Source organism: Bos indicus, chromosome 20, assembly GCF_029378745.1.
Source record: "Bos indicus isolate NIAB-ARS_2022 breed Sahiwal x Tharparkar chromosome 20, NIAB-ARS_B.indTharparkar_mat_pri_1.0, whole genome shotgun sequence".
NCBI lineage: Eukaryota > Metazoa > Chordata > Mammalia > Artiodactyla > Bovidae > Bos > Bos indicus.
The window spans coordinates 67,679,007-67,695,765 of NC_091779.1; the positions used below are offsets into that span (position 1 = coordinate 67,679,007).

A 16,759-nucleotide genomic window follows, 5' to 3' on the forward strand; every position below is an offset into this window, starting at 1 on the left:
TTTAGCACCCCATGGACTGCAGCCCACCAGACTCCTCTGTCCCTGGGATTCTCCAGGCAAGAGTACCGGAGTGGGCGGCCATGCCCTCCTCCAGGGGGTCTTCCCCACCCAGGGCTGAGCCTGCATCTCTTGCATCTCCTCCACTGGCAGGCAGGCTCTTCACCACTAGGGCCACCTGGGAAGTCCTAGGGTCTATTTGTGTGTTTCCCCCTGGTCTTTCATTTGTTTTCTCTCTCTGACTTTCAAGTCTACTAATTTTTTTTTTTTTTTTACTTTTTTCTTTTTGATTTATTTTTGGAGGCTAATTACTTTACAATATTGTATTGGTTTGGTTTTGTCATACACTGACATGAGTCTGCCACGGGTGCACATGTGTTCCCCATCCTGAACCCCACTGCCTAATTTTTTTCTTGTGATAATCTGCTACAAACTCAAGGTAAGGTGGTTTCATGTGTTAAGTTTTTTCCCCAAGAACATATAATTGAAGTACGAGTGGTAACGCTCACACTCTCCTTGATGATGCTCAGACATGTGAATGTGCTTAAAGAGACCTAAGTAGCCACTTCCCTCCTGTTTCTTGCCAGCATGCGAGTATTTTGAAAATAAGGAAGCATGCTCTTTGCATCTCCTTTACAACAGGGGTCCCCAAACCCTGGGCCACAGATCACTCGTGTTCAGAGGCCCCTTAGGAACCTGGCGGCACAGCAGGAGGGGAGCGGCTGGTACACATGAGTCTGGGGACTGCTCCAACGGGACTTGGCGGACCCAGCCGTGAACGTCAAAGGCAGCGAGAGACACACAGCCAGCTGCGGGGCTCGTACCTTAAAAACCTGTGCAGGTACTGGCGGCTGCAGGGGGACCAGGAGAAGACCCCGTTGCGTCCTGCCAACGTGGGGGACATTATGTTGCCTTCCGACTTCTTGCACACGTTCCCCTCTCCGTCATGGACCATGCCGAAGCTGTGGGAGAGAAACGGGTCTGTCAGAGCAAAGAACAGGGTCAGCGATCGCACTCGCTCAAACCAACACAGGTCAGCCCTGTGAAGACCACTCCTCCTGTGTGCTAGGCAGGCTGGCAAGGGGAAACCAAACCAGGGAAAATATCCACGTGGTCACGGACCCTTCCGGGAGAAACTACCATTTGTGCAGCTACTGAAAGTGCCCACCATCAAAACAGAGCCCATGGCCAGGTATCTGTGAAGGGCAGACAATTCAGTTATAAAAAAGCGTTTCCAGTGTGGGGGATGTGTGCGTGTGTGCTCGGTCACTCAGTCATGTCCGACTCTTTCAGACTCCATGGACAGTAATCTGCCAGGCTCCTCTGTCCATGGGATTTCCCGGGCAAGAGTACTGGAGTGGGTTGCCATCCCCTTCTCCGGGGGATCTTTCCAACCCAGGGATTGAACCCAGGCCCCCTGCATTGCCGGTAGGTGTTTTGCAGATGGTCAAAACCCAAAATGCCAACAGTGCATCCTTACTGTCCCTTGAGAAAACTGCAGTCTCGAGCTTATAAGAATCCCACTGACAGCTGCTATGCATGCCCATTAAATCAGCTGCTGCTTAACTTCCTAAAGCTAGTCCTGTAGGATCGCCTCAGGCTGCCATCTTCACCCACCTCAGAAGAGCACAACTTGCTGCACTGGGAAGGAAGCCTGGGGGACTTGGGAGCTCCATGACCTGGAAGACTTCCCATGGGGGCGGACACATTCTTGGAGAGTCAAGCCATTTTTGGCCTTTAGTGCCTGGTACCCACCCGCTCAGGCTTCCCTGGCAGCTCAGCTGGTAAGGAATCTGCCTGCAGTACAGGAGACCCCAGTTTGATTCCTGGGTCGGGAAGATGCCCTGGAGGAGGGTGTAGCAACCCAGTCTAGTATTATTGCCTGGAGAATCCCCATGGACAGAGGAGTGTGGCGGGCTACAGTCCATGGGGTCTCAAAGAGTTGGACGTAACTGAACGACTCAGCACAGAGCCCACCCGGTCACTGTACGGAGTCCCAGAAAGCAGTTCTGAATGAGCGGGATACAGAAGGAAGGGGAAGGGAAGAGAAGGAGGAAGCAAAGAGGGGTGGATGGTTCCTGCATCCGTGTGGGCTCTCCTCTGCCGAGAACCCCATGATGAATGGAGGGAGGGGCACAGGGCTGGGAGACAGGGACACATGGGAGGTAGCTCCCAGGGGGCTGGGGAATCTGCACTTGTGGCAGAGGCTGAAGACCCAACTGTTTTCCTTAGAGCTGTTTAATAATATCAGGAAGAAGAACAACTCCCATTTGTAAGCACTACTTTTCAGGTATGGAGAAGGCAATGGCAACCCACTCCAGTACTCTTGCCTGGAAAATCCCATGGACATTAAGCACATTAAGTATTATTTTCTCACTACAGGTCTACAAGGTAGACATTATATTTGTAACGATAGCAAGATGGGAGGCCAGAGACAGCCTAGTCCAGGGTCTCAGAGCTGGGACTGGAACCCAATACTCTTGATGTCAGAGCTCGGGCAGGACCCGTGCAATAGTGTAATCTGAGCGTGGTTGAAGGGTGGGTCCAAGGAAACCTGCTGCACAAACACTGTCCAACTTCTGCACGATTCCCGCTCAGGACCAAGGGGATGCAGATGCAGTCACTCCGGCCTCCACCTGAAATCCCATTAAAAGCACTCAGTCAAGGCGAGGTAACCATACGGCAGAGGGGATGTGCCCCAGAAATGGAGGATTCAGGCGTCATCCATGGGAGGCTGCCTCGGGGAGAAAGTGATGAAGATGAAATAGCAAAGTACCTTCCCCTGGACGGCCCTTGACTCGAATATGAAGAAAACACATTAGGGTCCAGCAAGTGCCCTAGATGAATCTGCTACCAATTCTGCCTTCATTTCTAAGGAATTCAAAACCACAGTATCCCACATCCGGGGATTAAACATCTTCATCAAAGTCATTTTCAATGATTCTCAGACTTGTCTGAGCATCAGAATATCTGAGAAATGTACCACACACTGGCTCCCCAAAGCCTACCTGGTAGAGTTTTGATTTAGTAATGTTGGGGGTTGTTGTTGAGTCGCTCAGTCCTGTCTGACTCTCTGTGACCTCATGGACTGCAGTTAGCCTGGCTTCCCTGTCCATCACCATCTCCTGGAGTTTGCTCAAACTCTTGTGCATTGAGTCGATAATGCCATCCAACCATCTCATCCTCTGTTGCCCTCTTTCCCTCCTGCCCTCAATCTTTCTCAGCATCAGGGTCTTTTCCAGTGAGTTGCCTCTTTGCATCAGGTGGCCAAAGTATTAGAACTTCAGCTTCAGCATCAGTCCTTCCAATGAATATTCAGGGTTGACTTCCTTGAGGATTGACTGGTTTGATCTCTTTGCAGTCTAAGGGACTCTCAAGAGTCTTTTCCAGCACAATTTGAAAGCATCAATTCTTCAGCGCTCAGCCTTCTTTATGGTCCAACTCTCACATCATCCATAACTACTGGAAAAACCATAGCTTTGACTATATGGACCTTTGTCAGCAAAGTGATGTCTCTGCTTTTTTAATATGCTGTCTAGGTTTGTCATAGGTTTATTCTTTACCATTTGAGCCATCAGGAAAGCCCAAGTTGGGGGTTAGGTTCTGGTGTTTGGGTGAATCCTCACAAAATGATTCTGATACCCAACCAAACTTCAGCACTACTATGTTTCAAGTTGTTCTTGGAAGCAATACAAACCCTAAACTGCACTGAAGGAGTGCGGGGGATCAGCCTAGTGGCATGAAAGTGCACACAATAATCACAGTTGATAGTAACATTAATAAAGTCATGGAAGAATGACTAGGGCACATTTTGAAGATAAGGTTGGTATTTGGCAGCTAAGAAATGAAATTACTATTCAAGTTGCACATGCCAGACATTTTTTTTTTAGCTTCCATGACTCAAAGTACTTTATTCCAAGTGGTTACTATTCTATATTTTAAAACAATACATATTCCCGCTTTCTTGTGTACTAGCTTTTAAGTTTCTAGAGAACAGAAGGTCTTCTTAACTGTGCTCAGAGACCCAGCACTGGTGGACTTTCTAGCTCATAACAGGAGCTCCAATGACGTTTGCTGAATGAATAAGAAACGACCTTCCAGCTTTAACAGCAACTCAAATACCCAAATGTAAACATCATTTCACATCAAACTGGACTTGAGAATTATATTCAGTGTCACATGCTTTTAATGTCTTTTACAGAATTTTCTTGAGTTATTCAATGACATCAGCCAGTATTTCCTTGTTACTAGGGATATACCCAGGCTTCTCAGGTGGCCTAGTGGTAAAGAACCTGCCAATGCAGACTTAAGAGACCCGGGTTTGATTCCTGGGTCAGGAAGATCCTCTGGAGGAGGGTGTGGCAACTCACTCCAGTATTCTTGCCGGGAGAATCCCATGGACTGAAGCCTGGTGTGCTATGGTCCGTTGGGTCGCAAAGAGTTGGACATGACTAAAATGACTTTGGCATGCATGCAATGATATACCCAGGATGAACAGCCAAGCATTTTTAGAGGTTGCATCAATATTTCAGGCTGATCAGACAGCAGTGGTTAAGACAAAGGGAAGACCCTTCAGAAGTAACGATAGGTCAGAGTCATCTGGAAGGTAAACCACACACTGGCTGTGATGATGGTGCCACAGGTAGGACTTGTCCAGACTCGGATGCAGGCTTTTGAAGAAGCAGACCCATCCTCCCTGACAGACAGGAAGCTGACATGGGGACAGCAGTCAGGTGGGACTCTTGAAGCCAGGGCAGGTCAGATAACCTGGGAGAACATGAGTTGCGGTGGTGGGGGAACCTCCAGTCAGGGTCTTGGCCCTGTCATTCACAAGTGGTTTGATGTGGAGCAAATTTTTCAAGTTCCTGAGTCTCAGTTTTATTACCTATAAAATGGGATAATAAAACTTGCCTCTTAAACTGTTCAGCATATCTGGCATCATGCATGTAAAAAAGGGAAAATTCAAAATATCTCTTTCCCTGATTCACATGTGGTCTTGATCAAATCTCAAGACACCTAGATGCCAGCTATCACTTGCATACATAACTTTGGTGTGTGTGTGTGTGTGTGTGTGTGTGTGCATGCCTGTGTGTAAGGGCGGTAATGAGGAGGCAGTTCAGCCGAAGGTCAATGGGTTTCGAATACTTTTGGTCACAGAAACAAAAATCTTAAGAGGAACGACAATAAATAAAATTGGTAAGAAATGATGCTCCAACCTGCTGGGGGTCCTGGGGGACAGTCTGACAATCACCACATCAGATGATCTTTAAGCAACTATTGCTTTGATATTCTTTAAACCCTTAAAATCACCCAGTGCCTACCCGATCCAGCTAGGGGCTCAGGCTGATGGCAGAGAACAGCCATAAATCAGTGAGGTGCACACGTCACCAGCCAGTGCTTGGAAGGGCATCTAATATCAACAGCTAAGGATGGCAATGGACCCCACTCCAGTACTCTTGCCTGGAAAATCCCATGTACAGAGGAGCCTGGTGGGCTCCAGTCCATGGGGTCCCTAAGACTCGGGCACGACTGAGCGACTTCAGTTTCACTTTTCACTTTCATGCATTGGAGAAGGAAATGGCAACCCACTCCAGTGTTCTTGCCTGGAGAATCCCAGGGACAGAGGAGCCTAGTGGGCTGCTGTCTATGGGATCCCACAGAGTCGGACACGACTGAAGCAACTTAACAGCAGCAGCAGCAGCAAGGATGGCTAAGCAGAATGGTATCCGCACACCAATTCTGTTTCTTTCCGAAAGACTTCCCTGATCTTCTTTGCACATCTTGCCATGCTGCAGCCCTCACTGCTTGGCCTCTCACATGCCATGTCTATCTTACCTGGCTTTAGGCTTTTGGAGGGCATGGACCACTAGTCAGTTTGTAGAATCCTACACAATGGTCTGCTGGCACAAGGCAAATTGCACCCGGTGAATGGATCAGAGCATGCATGTGTGTGTGCAGTCATGTCTGACTCTCTGTGACCTCATGGACTGTAACCCACCAGGCTCCTCTGTCCATGGGATTCTCCAGGCAAGAATGCTGGAGTGGGTTGCCATGCCCTTCTCCCAGGGATCTTCCCAATCAAAGATCAAACCTACATTTCCTGTGTTGGCAGGCGAGTTCTTTACCAACTAGGAAGCCCCCATATGGATTGGTAAATAGTGGAAAAAAGAGGGGGGCAGGATGATGGCTCATGCATACTCTTGAGCGCAGGATGTTTAATATCATCTTGATGGTCTGCAATGACCATGAAAATTATGTATTTAAGCCAACTTCATATACAAGCAATGCTCAGCTCAAGTAACACAACTCAAATTGCACCTGCTGAGGTCTCACAGACTCTAGGGGTTTTATATACAGAAACCTATGGAAGAGGAGACCAGGCTATGCACCACAGTCATGGTCAGGCTGCCAGAGAACCACAGGGTATCTGGGATCTGAGTTCCAGGGCCCTGCCCATCGAATGGCATGACTTCCTTTGGCAAATGAGAATTTTTCAAATGGATTCATGCCCAGATGACACATTTTCCAAAATGTGTAGTTGAGCCCTTGTGCCTCTGTGCCTATTCTTCAACACCTCCATTGAGCAAACCGCACATGCTGTGTGTGACAAGTGACTCAGTACAACCAGGAAGCCCACCCTCCACCAGACCTGGCTCAACCGCACACTCGAAAGGAGCAGACACGTGCTCGTTTCCAGTTCCAGTCTCTCTCCTCCCCTTCCCAACACAGATCCAAGCCATGGTTCTTGGCAATTCCCGTTTTTAGGTCAGATTCCCCAGTGGAAACCACAAGATGCCTTGAGATTAAAAAAGAACAGAACCTGGCGGAAAAAACAGGCTGGACATGAACTGAATCTTTTTGAGCTGAAGGTTAAGAATCTATGGCTGAAAGGCTCTGAGCCTTACATATATACTGCTGTGCATAATATAAATGCATTACAATTACATTATCCACTGTAATGATAAACCTGAATGATCAGGTCCTCTGAACATAAACCAAACTTCACCTGTGAAACAGGATGCTTTATAACTCAATAAATGTAATCACTTCTCCACTGATCTCCAGTGGCACCCAATATGCTACTGGAGGTCAGTGGAGAAGTAATTACATTTACTAAGTTATAAAACATTCTGTTTCACAGGTGAAGGTTGGCATAACTGACTCAATGGACATGAGTCTGGGTAAACTCCGGGAGTTGGTGATGGACAGGGAGGCCTGGCGCGCTGCAGTCCCTAAGGTCGCAAAGAGTTGGACATGACTGAGTGACTGAACTGAACTGAAATGTAATTACTGTATAAATGTAAAATTACTTCTTAATTCTTATGGTATAGAACTTAGAAACTGCTTCTGCTTAGAGCTCCCTGCTAAGGATAAGGTGAAGGCATGCTGCTGGATCCCTGCCTTAAACCTATGACTACTTCTCTGAGTAGTAATAGTTATTAAGTGAATAAACTGAATCACTGGGTTTGTTTGTGATTCACCTGAAAGGCATGGAGCCACATTTCTGAGCCTCCCTGCCCCTCATCGGACGCAGGTGCCACAGTGAATGATGTGTTAGTAACACGCCCCCTTATGTACAGACAGTGAGAGGGAAAGAGAGGCGAGATGAACTGGGGAATCGGGATTGACACACATACACTATTGATCATTGTTGTTGTTCAGTTTCTAAGCTGTGTCTGAATCTTTGCGACCCCATGGATTGTAGCCCATCAGGCTCCTCTGTCCATGGGATTCTCCAGGCAAGAATCCTGGAGTGGGTTGCCATTTCCTACTCCAGGGGATCATCCCAACCCAGAGATTAAACCCAGGTCTCCTTCATTGCAGGCAGATTCTTTACCATTTGAGCCATCAGGTCGCTGACACAGATGCAAATTTCCATTCATTACATGCATGACCCTAACAGACAGGGCTACCATTCCAGGCTATTTGCTATGGCAGCTGGCACATGCCTTTTCTGTGCACACCTCCCACTGTACTTCCTATTTCCTTAATATGATCAGAAGCTATTTCACTGGTGACATGAAACACTCAGGGCTCCCGGACTCTCTGACTCTTGCACAGTGGTCTCAAGCAGCAGGTGCTGGAGAAGGAGGTCTCAAGCAGAAGGTGCTCACTTCCTGGGGTCAGTTCTATTAGGAGTGGGACTTCTCTGCACCCACACCTCTAGAGTTCCTTTCCTTCCTCTCATCTATATCCCCACTTGCAAACAAAAGCACTTTTCTCTTGTTTGGAAGAAATTCTTTTTCTACCTACACTGAGCCCTAGTGACAAAAGGAATAATAGCTGGCTTCTAAGAAAAAGGGGCTTCCCAGGTGGCATTAGTGGTAAAGAACCCACCTACCAATGCAGGAGACCCGGGTTTGATCCCTGGATCAGAAAGATCCCCTGGAGAAGAAAATGGCAACCCACTCCAGTATTCTTGCCTGGAGAATCCCATGGACAGAGGAGCCTGGTGCGTTACAGCTCATGGGGTCACAGAGAGTTGGACACGACTGAAGTGACTTAGCACAGATGCACCCACTCTAGGAAAAAAATAAAAGCAAACGCTGATGCTTGTTGACATGGAAGATGGGGAGTCTTGACTTGGATGTACAGAGTTGAATTTAGTTAAATTCACCAGCTGTGGCTGCCAGGACTGCCAGGGCCCAGATCACAACTGCTTATCTAATGCTGGTTTGTTCAGCCCTTGATGACTTAAATATTTCTTACCTTGATTGTTTAATTAAATTTAGGTATGGTTCAGAGGACAGCAAGAGCCCCATGTCATAAAAATAATGAGAGTTTTTGAAGTTTTAACTCCAGCAGCCCATTTACAATTATGATTTAATTGAAAGCTTTGTAAAGTGTAGGTGCAATTTTCTAGGCACTGAAAACGTCAATCATTACCTGTAATGATGAAGGGATCAGTAATAAGATATAAAGCTTCACTTTCAGGTCATCAGTTCACACAGAGCCTAAATCTGCATGGCTTCTGTGAGATCCTATTAAAGGCAGGCACACGTGTGTCCACACACACACACACACTTATACACACACACACACACACAGATGCTTTGAACAGGTCAGGATGATACAAGTGGCCTCAGTCCAATTTCTAACCAGATGGAGAAGTCAGTTTTGCAAAAACCAAGTGACAATCAATGCCTTTTGCAAATTTTGTGATTAGCAAGATCAATGAGGATGGAAGTAAAATTAGAAAAAAATTGTGACTCCTGGTTGTGGGCTTTCTAGAAGCTTCAAGTACAATTTCAATCCAGAAGAAAAACATTTGTGTTATTATTGCTGATGCTCATATAAACAAAGCAATTGCAGCAAGTGAGCCCCATTGAGTAAAAAAAAAAAAATTAAGTAGATGGTGCCTCAAAGTGAGGCGACCTATAGATTATTAGAGTAAGAAAGCTTGTTTAAGAATAACAGCTGCTAGAAATAACTGACAGAAGTGTTTCATTTTTACAGGAATAAAGGTAAGCTTCTCACTTGAAGAGATATCGCTAATGACAAGCCACCCACCACTGAGAATTGCTTGGTCCTGCACTGTCCATCCGTCCGCCAAAGCCCCAGGCTCCCCACTCACCCTGTTGCTGCTTCAATTCACAACTGACAACAGTGGGCACGTGGGGATGTGGAAGCCAACCAGCTCCTACCAGACTGCATCTCTTGTCCTGTCTGTGTTGCCCAAACCCTGCACACCAACCACAACCCATCTCTACAAATGATCAGAGTGACATCAGAATGCAAACTTTCGAACAGTAAGTTACCAACGTTTACCATCCTCAGCTACGTGGGGTCCTTCTGCAGGAGCTAACCAGGGAATGCAGTCAGCCCACAGGACAAGCTCAAGACACAGGACAGAGGAGCAGGGACAGACAGACGAGTCTGCAGTGTGCGGTTGTTTGCACATGTGTGAGCAGGGACGGATGAAGAGAGGGAGCAAAGAGCAAACGCGTGGATCACCACCGCTTGAGATCGAGCACAGCGAGGCATTCAAACGGAATAGATGCACCTACGAGATCATCTCCTATGGTCCATGGCATTCCTGCTGGGATGTCCCCTTACAGACGTGACCTACCCATCACCATTTCAAGACAAACATCCAGCCCAGAGGGGATGCCAGGCTCCGCCCTCCCAGGGAGATGCACTCACTTGTGTCCAGACTCGTGGGCGATGGTGAAGGCCAGTCCAAGACCCGTGTCCTCATTAATCGTACAGCTGCGGTATTTACTGCACATGCCACTGATGGGTGCGAATCCTACGAGACAAATGGATGGAAAGAACGTACAGGCCAAGCACCGTAGGAAAACAGAGACGGGGCACAGCACACACGTGTGTTCATCTCTGTCCTTCCGAGACGCCTGGTTCTCGTCTTGGTCAGGTGAAACGTGAAACAGGAAACCCCTGTTAAGGGCCCTGAATAACGTGGGAGGGGGCATTTGTTCTCTCTTCATGGAAAACAGTCCACAGTTCTACGTCATGTTCCAGTTACAGGTTACAAGGGGGCAACATCCAAGAGGGGGTTCCGTGCTGAAGGAGGAGAATTTCAGCTTTTTTCCTACAAACGTCTGTGTCCTCAGAGGCCCGACACAAAGTGCTGTGGGGAGAGGGTGTCGGTGGCCCTCAAGGCCGTGCCAGGGTGGACGACCTGCCGGCGGGGGGCTGTTCACAGGACTCAGCGTCTGTCCTGCTCATGGGTATAGTTTAATGTGGATAAAATGATAAAGTGTAGAATCAGCAGAGGGAGCGAGCACCTGGGGAAAGGCCTGGGGGAAACCAGGCGCAAGGACCCGGGGCCTTCCCTGCAGTGACCTTGCACAAAAGGACTTAATCCCCCACAGGAGGAATAACGCCGACCAGGGGTTCTCAGCAGAGACTCAGGTCCAGGCGTTGGCTGGGGGCTGGCCACAGGGCACCTCGGCCTGGTGTGGGCCCCGGTTCCAGGCCCCAGAAGTAAAGCAGGCGTTCCAGGTCAGCCTCACGGCGTGCATGGTGTAGGCCCAGTGGGTCAGGCTCGCCAGCTGGCGGCCGGGAACTCTGCTGGATCCCACAGCCGAGGGCCCACTTTGTATGCAGGCCTTTCGGGGAACAAGGAGTCAGGACTGACCTCTATCAAACCCAGCCTTGTTTGAATGTTTTTGTAACAAAGAGACTTCTTCCCCAAGACCTTGGAAAGAAATGGAGAAAGAGAAAAAAAAAAAGTCCAGGAGCACCTCTGTCAGTAGCTCACTGTTTACACTATTTCACACCATTTGCAAAAAGACCGCCTCATGGACATTGCCCCCATTGTAACCTGTAACTTGAACATTACACAGAACTGTGGACTGTCGTTCCACACAGAGAGAACAAACGCCCTTCTCCCACCTTATTCAGGGCCCTTTGTGTGATTGTCCAAGGGTTTCCTGTTTCACATTTCACTGTTTACACTGTTTGGAAAAGTATAAAAAAATTTGCATCATAAAGTACCACTAACATTCAGTCAGCCCTTTAAGCATGCTAAAAGTGGCTAAGATTGAGATATTTATAGAGAAACAGAAAGATGAGGAACACAATATTATTGTAGTATCTCTATAAATATTCACAAACATATGTCTTTCCTATCATGAGAGACCCACTTGGACCTCTTGATCCCACTCTCACAATTAGAGGAAGAAATGGAAGAAATTATTTCTTAAATTAGAAGAGACAGGAGTTCTTGAATCTGTGAGACCTTTCCATGGGAAAGAAGTGATTTTGGTGACGACAAGCGCACTCTTATGTTTGGCCAACGTTTATGCAGGGACGGCGTCTGTTTCTCACAAAGGCACTCAGCAGCAGCTGCCACTTACGGATCCGGGTGGGAGGTGAGAACCCTCCGTATCCCGGGCTGCTGACGGAGCACGGCACACACGAGTCTGTCAAAGCCCCAGCAGAGGCTCTTACCCAGGGTGTCACAGGGCTCGTTCTTCCAGGAGCATATGTCCAGGCCGGTGAGTAAGATGGCGTGGTCGTGGCGAGCCCCATCTTTCCCCGTCAGTCCAGACTGCCACTGGCAGAAGCTGCTCAGGCTGTGGTCCGCGTGATGGCTTATCACCAACCCTGGCTGCGTGGGAGGGCGCCCGAGAAAACAGGAAGAGAGCATGTCAGGCAGCGGCACTGGCATCACCGCACACTACCACTGATTTGGATTTCAGTGACGTGGTGAATCTGAATGGCAGACGAACTAGTCTATCCATCTCATGTATTAAAATACAAAGGAGGGCGTTGTATATAAAACTTGTAGATGCAGTGTAGACGCTCATGTCCCTTTCTCCAGTTCTGTACAAAAACAGTGGGGATGCATTCAATCACTGATCACACTTCGATGACCCAAGAAACATTACTTCTGTGTCTGTAACTCTTCTAAGAGTTATTACTACAGCATTAAATTAGGTCAGTTTTACACGGAAACACCATGTTGTAAGAAGGGGCTGCTCAACTGACAAAGCTTTATTTCTTTATGTCTAGAAAGAAATTTCTTTATTTCTAGAAAACAGGCTGGAACTAGAAGGATAGTTCCAGGTGACGTTCAGCCTCCTCCATGTATTGCTATTGTTGTTCAGTAGCTAAGTCATGTTTGACTCTCTTGTGACCTCAAGGACTATATCCTGCCAGGCTCCATTGTTCATGGGAATTCCCAGGCAAGAATACTGGAGTGGGTTGCCATTTTCCCTTCCAGGGTATCTTCCCAACCCAGGGATCAAACCCGCATCTCCTGCATTGGCAGGCAGATTCTTTACCACTGAGCCACCATGGTATATATACCAAGTTCTAATAGATCAGCAATGGAAGATCAGAATGAAGGTACCTGAACTCTTGGTAAACGAAGAACTGGGGGCGCTGGTAAGAATAGCTCTCAAAGCTGGCAGATGAGTTATTTAAACCTTATCCATAGGTTCGATATATTTTCCTATGGATGGTCACAGAAAACCAGCTTAAACATCTCCATTTCAGGACAACAACTTTAAAGCTTTTCTGACCAGAGTGTTGGGCTGGAACCGTGTCTCTCAGTCACTAACACGCTTTCTCCTTCAGTGCTATTGTGTCTTTCCAGAAGGCCAAGTGCACCCAAGCTTAATGCTGCACATCAACCCTGGGACATGCCTTACATTCTTCAGCCGGTGATTTCCAGGAAAACTGCATTAATTAAAGTTAACACAGGTGTATGATCAAACGATAACCTCGCTTATTCTTTGCTGCTTGGATGAATTCCAAGGTGAAACATTTTAATGCAGAGAATAATTAACCTGTCACCTGGGAATCCCTGCTCAGTCAGTCAGAAGCCCCACACGAGAGGCAATGAAGTTGTACTTCGCTGACTATTCAGTCCAGAAACATGCCTGCCCCTGCACACCCCGCCTGCTTGGAAAGAGGGCCTCAGCCCAGAACCTGCAAATCTAAAGGCATCTGAGATCTTATCAAGGATCTCAGAGTTCATCTAAAAATTATTTGTTTCATAAACAAGACAACCATGGCTAACAGGAGACTCTGCCGAAACACCAGTAAGGGTGGAACTGGAGGTTGGGTGCCTGGCTAGGACCCGGGGTTCACTCCCTGACGTCCAGTCAATGACCAGCTCAGGGCAAAATAGAACTGACAGCCCTTGATGGCTAAGAAACTCCCCCTTACTTCTGCCACAATACGCCCACCCGAGGTGCACTGTGAACGGAGGTGCACCTCTGTGTGTCCACACAGGGGTTCTGAAATGAAGGCGCCAGACAATCTTTTCCCCACTGCTCCCAGGATCCAGCATAATTTGGAGGTTTGCACGCAATGAGAGAAATGTGCCTGACATTCTAGACTCTACGAATAAAATGCTGAGACTGAAGGTGGTGAAGGTGAGTGTCAGCGCTTGGGAGGTAACAGAGTACAAGCACACAGAGCCGCACGGTACGGTGCCGCCTCCGGGCTACGGGGCGCTATTAAACGCCTTCCAACAAAAGACGCCACCTCCATCCTCAGGCTCACAGTGGAACATGCTTCGTATTCCGGGTGTATTTCCCACCCAGGTGTTACAGTAGTTCTTTTTGGGACTTCCACAGTGGTCCAGTGGCTAAACCTTCACGCTCTCAATGCAAGGGGCCTAGGCTCAATCTCTGGTCAGGGAGCTAAATCCCACAGGCCACAACTAAAGAACCCTGCACGCTGCAATGAAGGTCGGGGATCCCGAGCATCTCAACTAAGACCAGTGCGGCCAAATAAACAAATATATTTTAAAGTTACTTTTCCTTTCCATTTTCTTATTAGCCAAGCAAATGAGTATGCTTTACTTCTCTGCACAAAAATCACAAACAAAAGTCACATAAGCATTATGGGAACTGACAAGAAACTGACTGTATTATACACAATATCAGAACGTTTCTGTCCTCAAGCGAAAGAGAAGGAAAGAATCCATAGAAAAATTACATTTAGGAAAATGAATATTTTGCACGTATTTTTCTGAGGGGGGGAAGCTGCTGGTATCAAAGATAGGATACCTGTTCCTCTTCCAGAAGAATCAGGGCGACAATGGCAATGTTGATATTCCCTCCTATTGTCCCGTCTTTGAATAAAGCAGACACCTGGGAAAGACAGGTAACTCACGTCAGTCCCTGCACATGACACCCTTTCCCCCAGCCCTTAGCCTGGAGTTCACAGCTGAAGGCCAATCCCGTGTTCTCCACGTGACAGAGCAATGTTCGGTTTCTTACACTGCTAGACACACAGGGATGTGAAGTGAAAGTGTGAAAGTGAAAGTGTTAGTTGCTCAGTTGTGTCTGACTCTTTGAGACCCCATGGACTGTAGCCTGCCAGGCTCCTCTGTCCGTGGGATTCTCCAGGCAAGAATACTGGAATCGGTAGCCTTTCCCTTCTCCAGGGGATCTTCCCAACCCAGGGATGGAACCCAGGTCTTCTGCATGGCAAGCAGATTCTTTATCATCTGAGCCACCAGGAAAGCCCAAGACACACAGGTATGGGAACATCTAATCACACCAACTCTTGGGTCCTTATGGTTGGTGCTTGGAAGTAAAACAATGAAGTCTGGGGAGGTAGGTCCCACGTGTTATCAAACACCAGTGAAGGGCTCACAAGTCCCCTTAGTTGGAAAGTGTCCTCATTAGACTACAAGGAAGTTTCTTTTTTAACTGACAGTGATGACCCACAGGTAAGCACTCCCCAAGCTGTCCCAGTGAAAGATTCCAGAAGCATAAGAGAACTTCTTGGGAAAAGACCAGAGGATACAAGAAAGAGAAGGAAATCAATGCAGAAAGACAGTGCTCAAGGGGAGATGCAGACGTTAGAGGTGAAGGTCACAGGAGTAGAAACGAGTGATCAGGCGTCACCTCAGGCATTTGAGGCGACGAGTGAGGACGAGTCAACGGTCACGGGAAGCTCCAGGGAACTGATGTGGCACCAGGATGTGGAAATGAGAGAAAAGCTCAACAGAACAGAGGCAATGTTTGCAAATGGCAGAGACCTGCAGTGGCGGGTGCCTCTGGGTGACCACCTGCCTCAGTCCCCTGGGAGACCGGAAACCACGAGGGTCTGGCCGCCAAAAACAAGGACGGTGAGAGCAGCCATGCCGAATCATGGCAAACTGAATCATATTTAGGGGTACTCTGTTTATCGGGATGTGAAACGTATGTTTCAAATAAAACTATTTTAAAAATTCACTTTGATGGCCCCAAATTTTGTCTTCTGTTATGCAGATTCCACTTAGGTGGAATGGGGCTTAGACACCTCTCGCTACACTTTAGTACAGACTAGAGCTGCCAAGCAGACACAAAGCCAGACACATTTCTATCTGCAGTGACATTTAAAAAAATTATTGGAGTATAGTTGCTTCACAGTGTTGCGTTAGTTTCTGCTGTGCAGCGGAGGGAGCCGGTCATACGTATCATATCTCTACATCATTTGCTATTGTTGTCAGTCACAAAGTCATGTCCGACTCTGGCATCCCATGGACTGCAGCATGCCAGGCTCCGCTGTCTGTGGGATTTCCCAGGCAAGAACACTGGAGTGGATTTCCATTTCCTTCTCCAAGGGATCTTCCCGACCCAGAGACTGAACCCATATTTCCTGCACCGGCAGGTGGGTTCTTTACTGCTGAGCCACCAGGGAAGCCCCATGTGTACACACATCCCCTTGATTTTGGACTGCATTTCCATTTAGGTCACCACTGCAGTGACATTCTAAACGGTGTACTGCTTCTTGTTCTTGTAGATAAAATAATGCATCTTTTATATTCATATTCCTAAAAAGATGAGCATTTTCTATGTGCTGTGTTTTAAGTCACTTCAGTCATGTCCAACCCTTTGTGACCCCATGGACTGTAGCCTGCCAGGCTCCTCTCTCCATAGAATTCTCCAGGCAAGAATACTGGAATGGATTGCCATTTCCTTCTCCAAGGGATCCTCCCAACTCAGGGATCAAACCCAGGTCTCCCTCATTGCAGGTGGATTCTTTACCATCTGAACCACCAGGGGAGATGGGCATTTGTATAGGGCCACCTAAAATCACACATATATACTGCTGATGGGCAGACTTACTGCACTCAAAGGTCTCAGCATCCTCTTGGAGATTTCTGATAAATGGAGACATTGTAAACTTGAAATATTGTTCATATTTTTTTCATGCCAAATTGTTCATCCTCCAAATTTTATTCTCTGAAGGATTGAAAATGGCTCTTCTGATTGGAGCATAGTAAAAGTGAAGGAGCTATCATGGATGAAATATTTCTTGAGTATGAAACATAAATCCACAAGTAAAAGAG

General features: G+C 47.5%; 1 protein-coding gene across 1 annotated transcript in view; it reads right to left on the minus strand.

The window, feature by feature from the left end:
- Positions 1–16,759, minus strand: part of ADAMTS16 (ADAM metallopeptidase with thrombospondin type 1 motif 16) — a 194,417-nt gene that overhangs the window by 108,721 nt on the left and 68,937 nt on the right. Inside the window, exons 5-8 of the mRNA XM_070774930.1 lie at positions 14,484–14,567; positions 11,911–12,070; positions 10,141–10,246; positions 822–959 (exon numbers count right to left, since the gene is read on the minus strand). Of these exons, the coding sequence (XP_070631031.1) occupies positions 822–959; positions 10,141–10,246; positions 11,911–12,070; positions 14,484–14,567 (488 nt within the window). The remainder of the gene's footprint in view (positions 1–821; positions 960–10,140; positions 10,247–11,910; positions 12,071–14,483; positions 14,568–16,759) is intronic.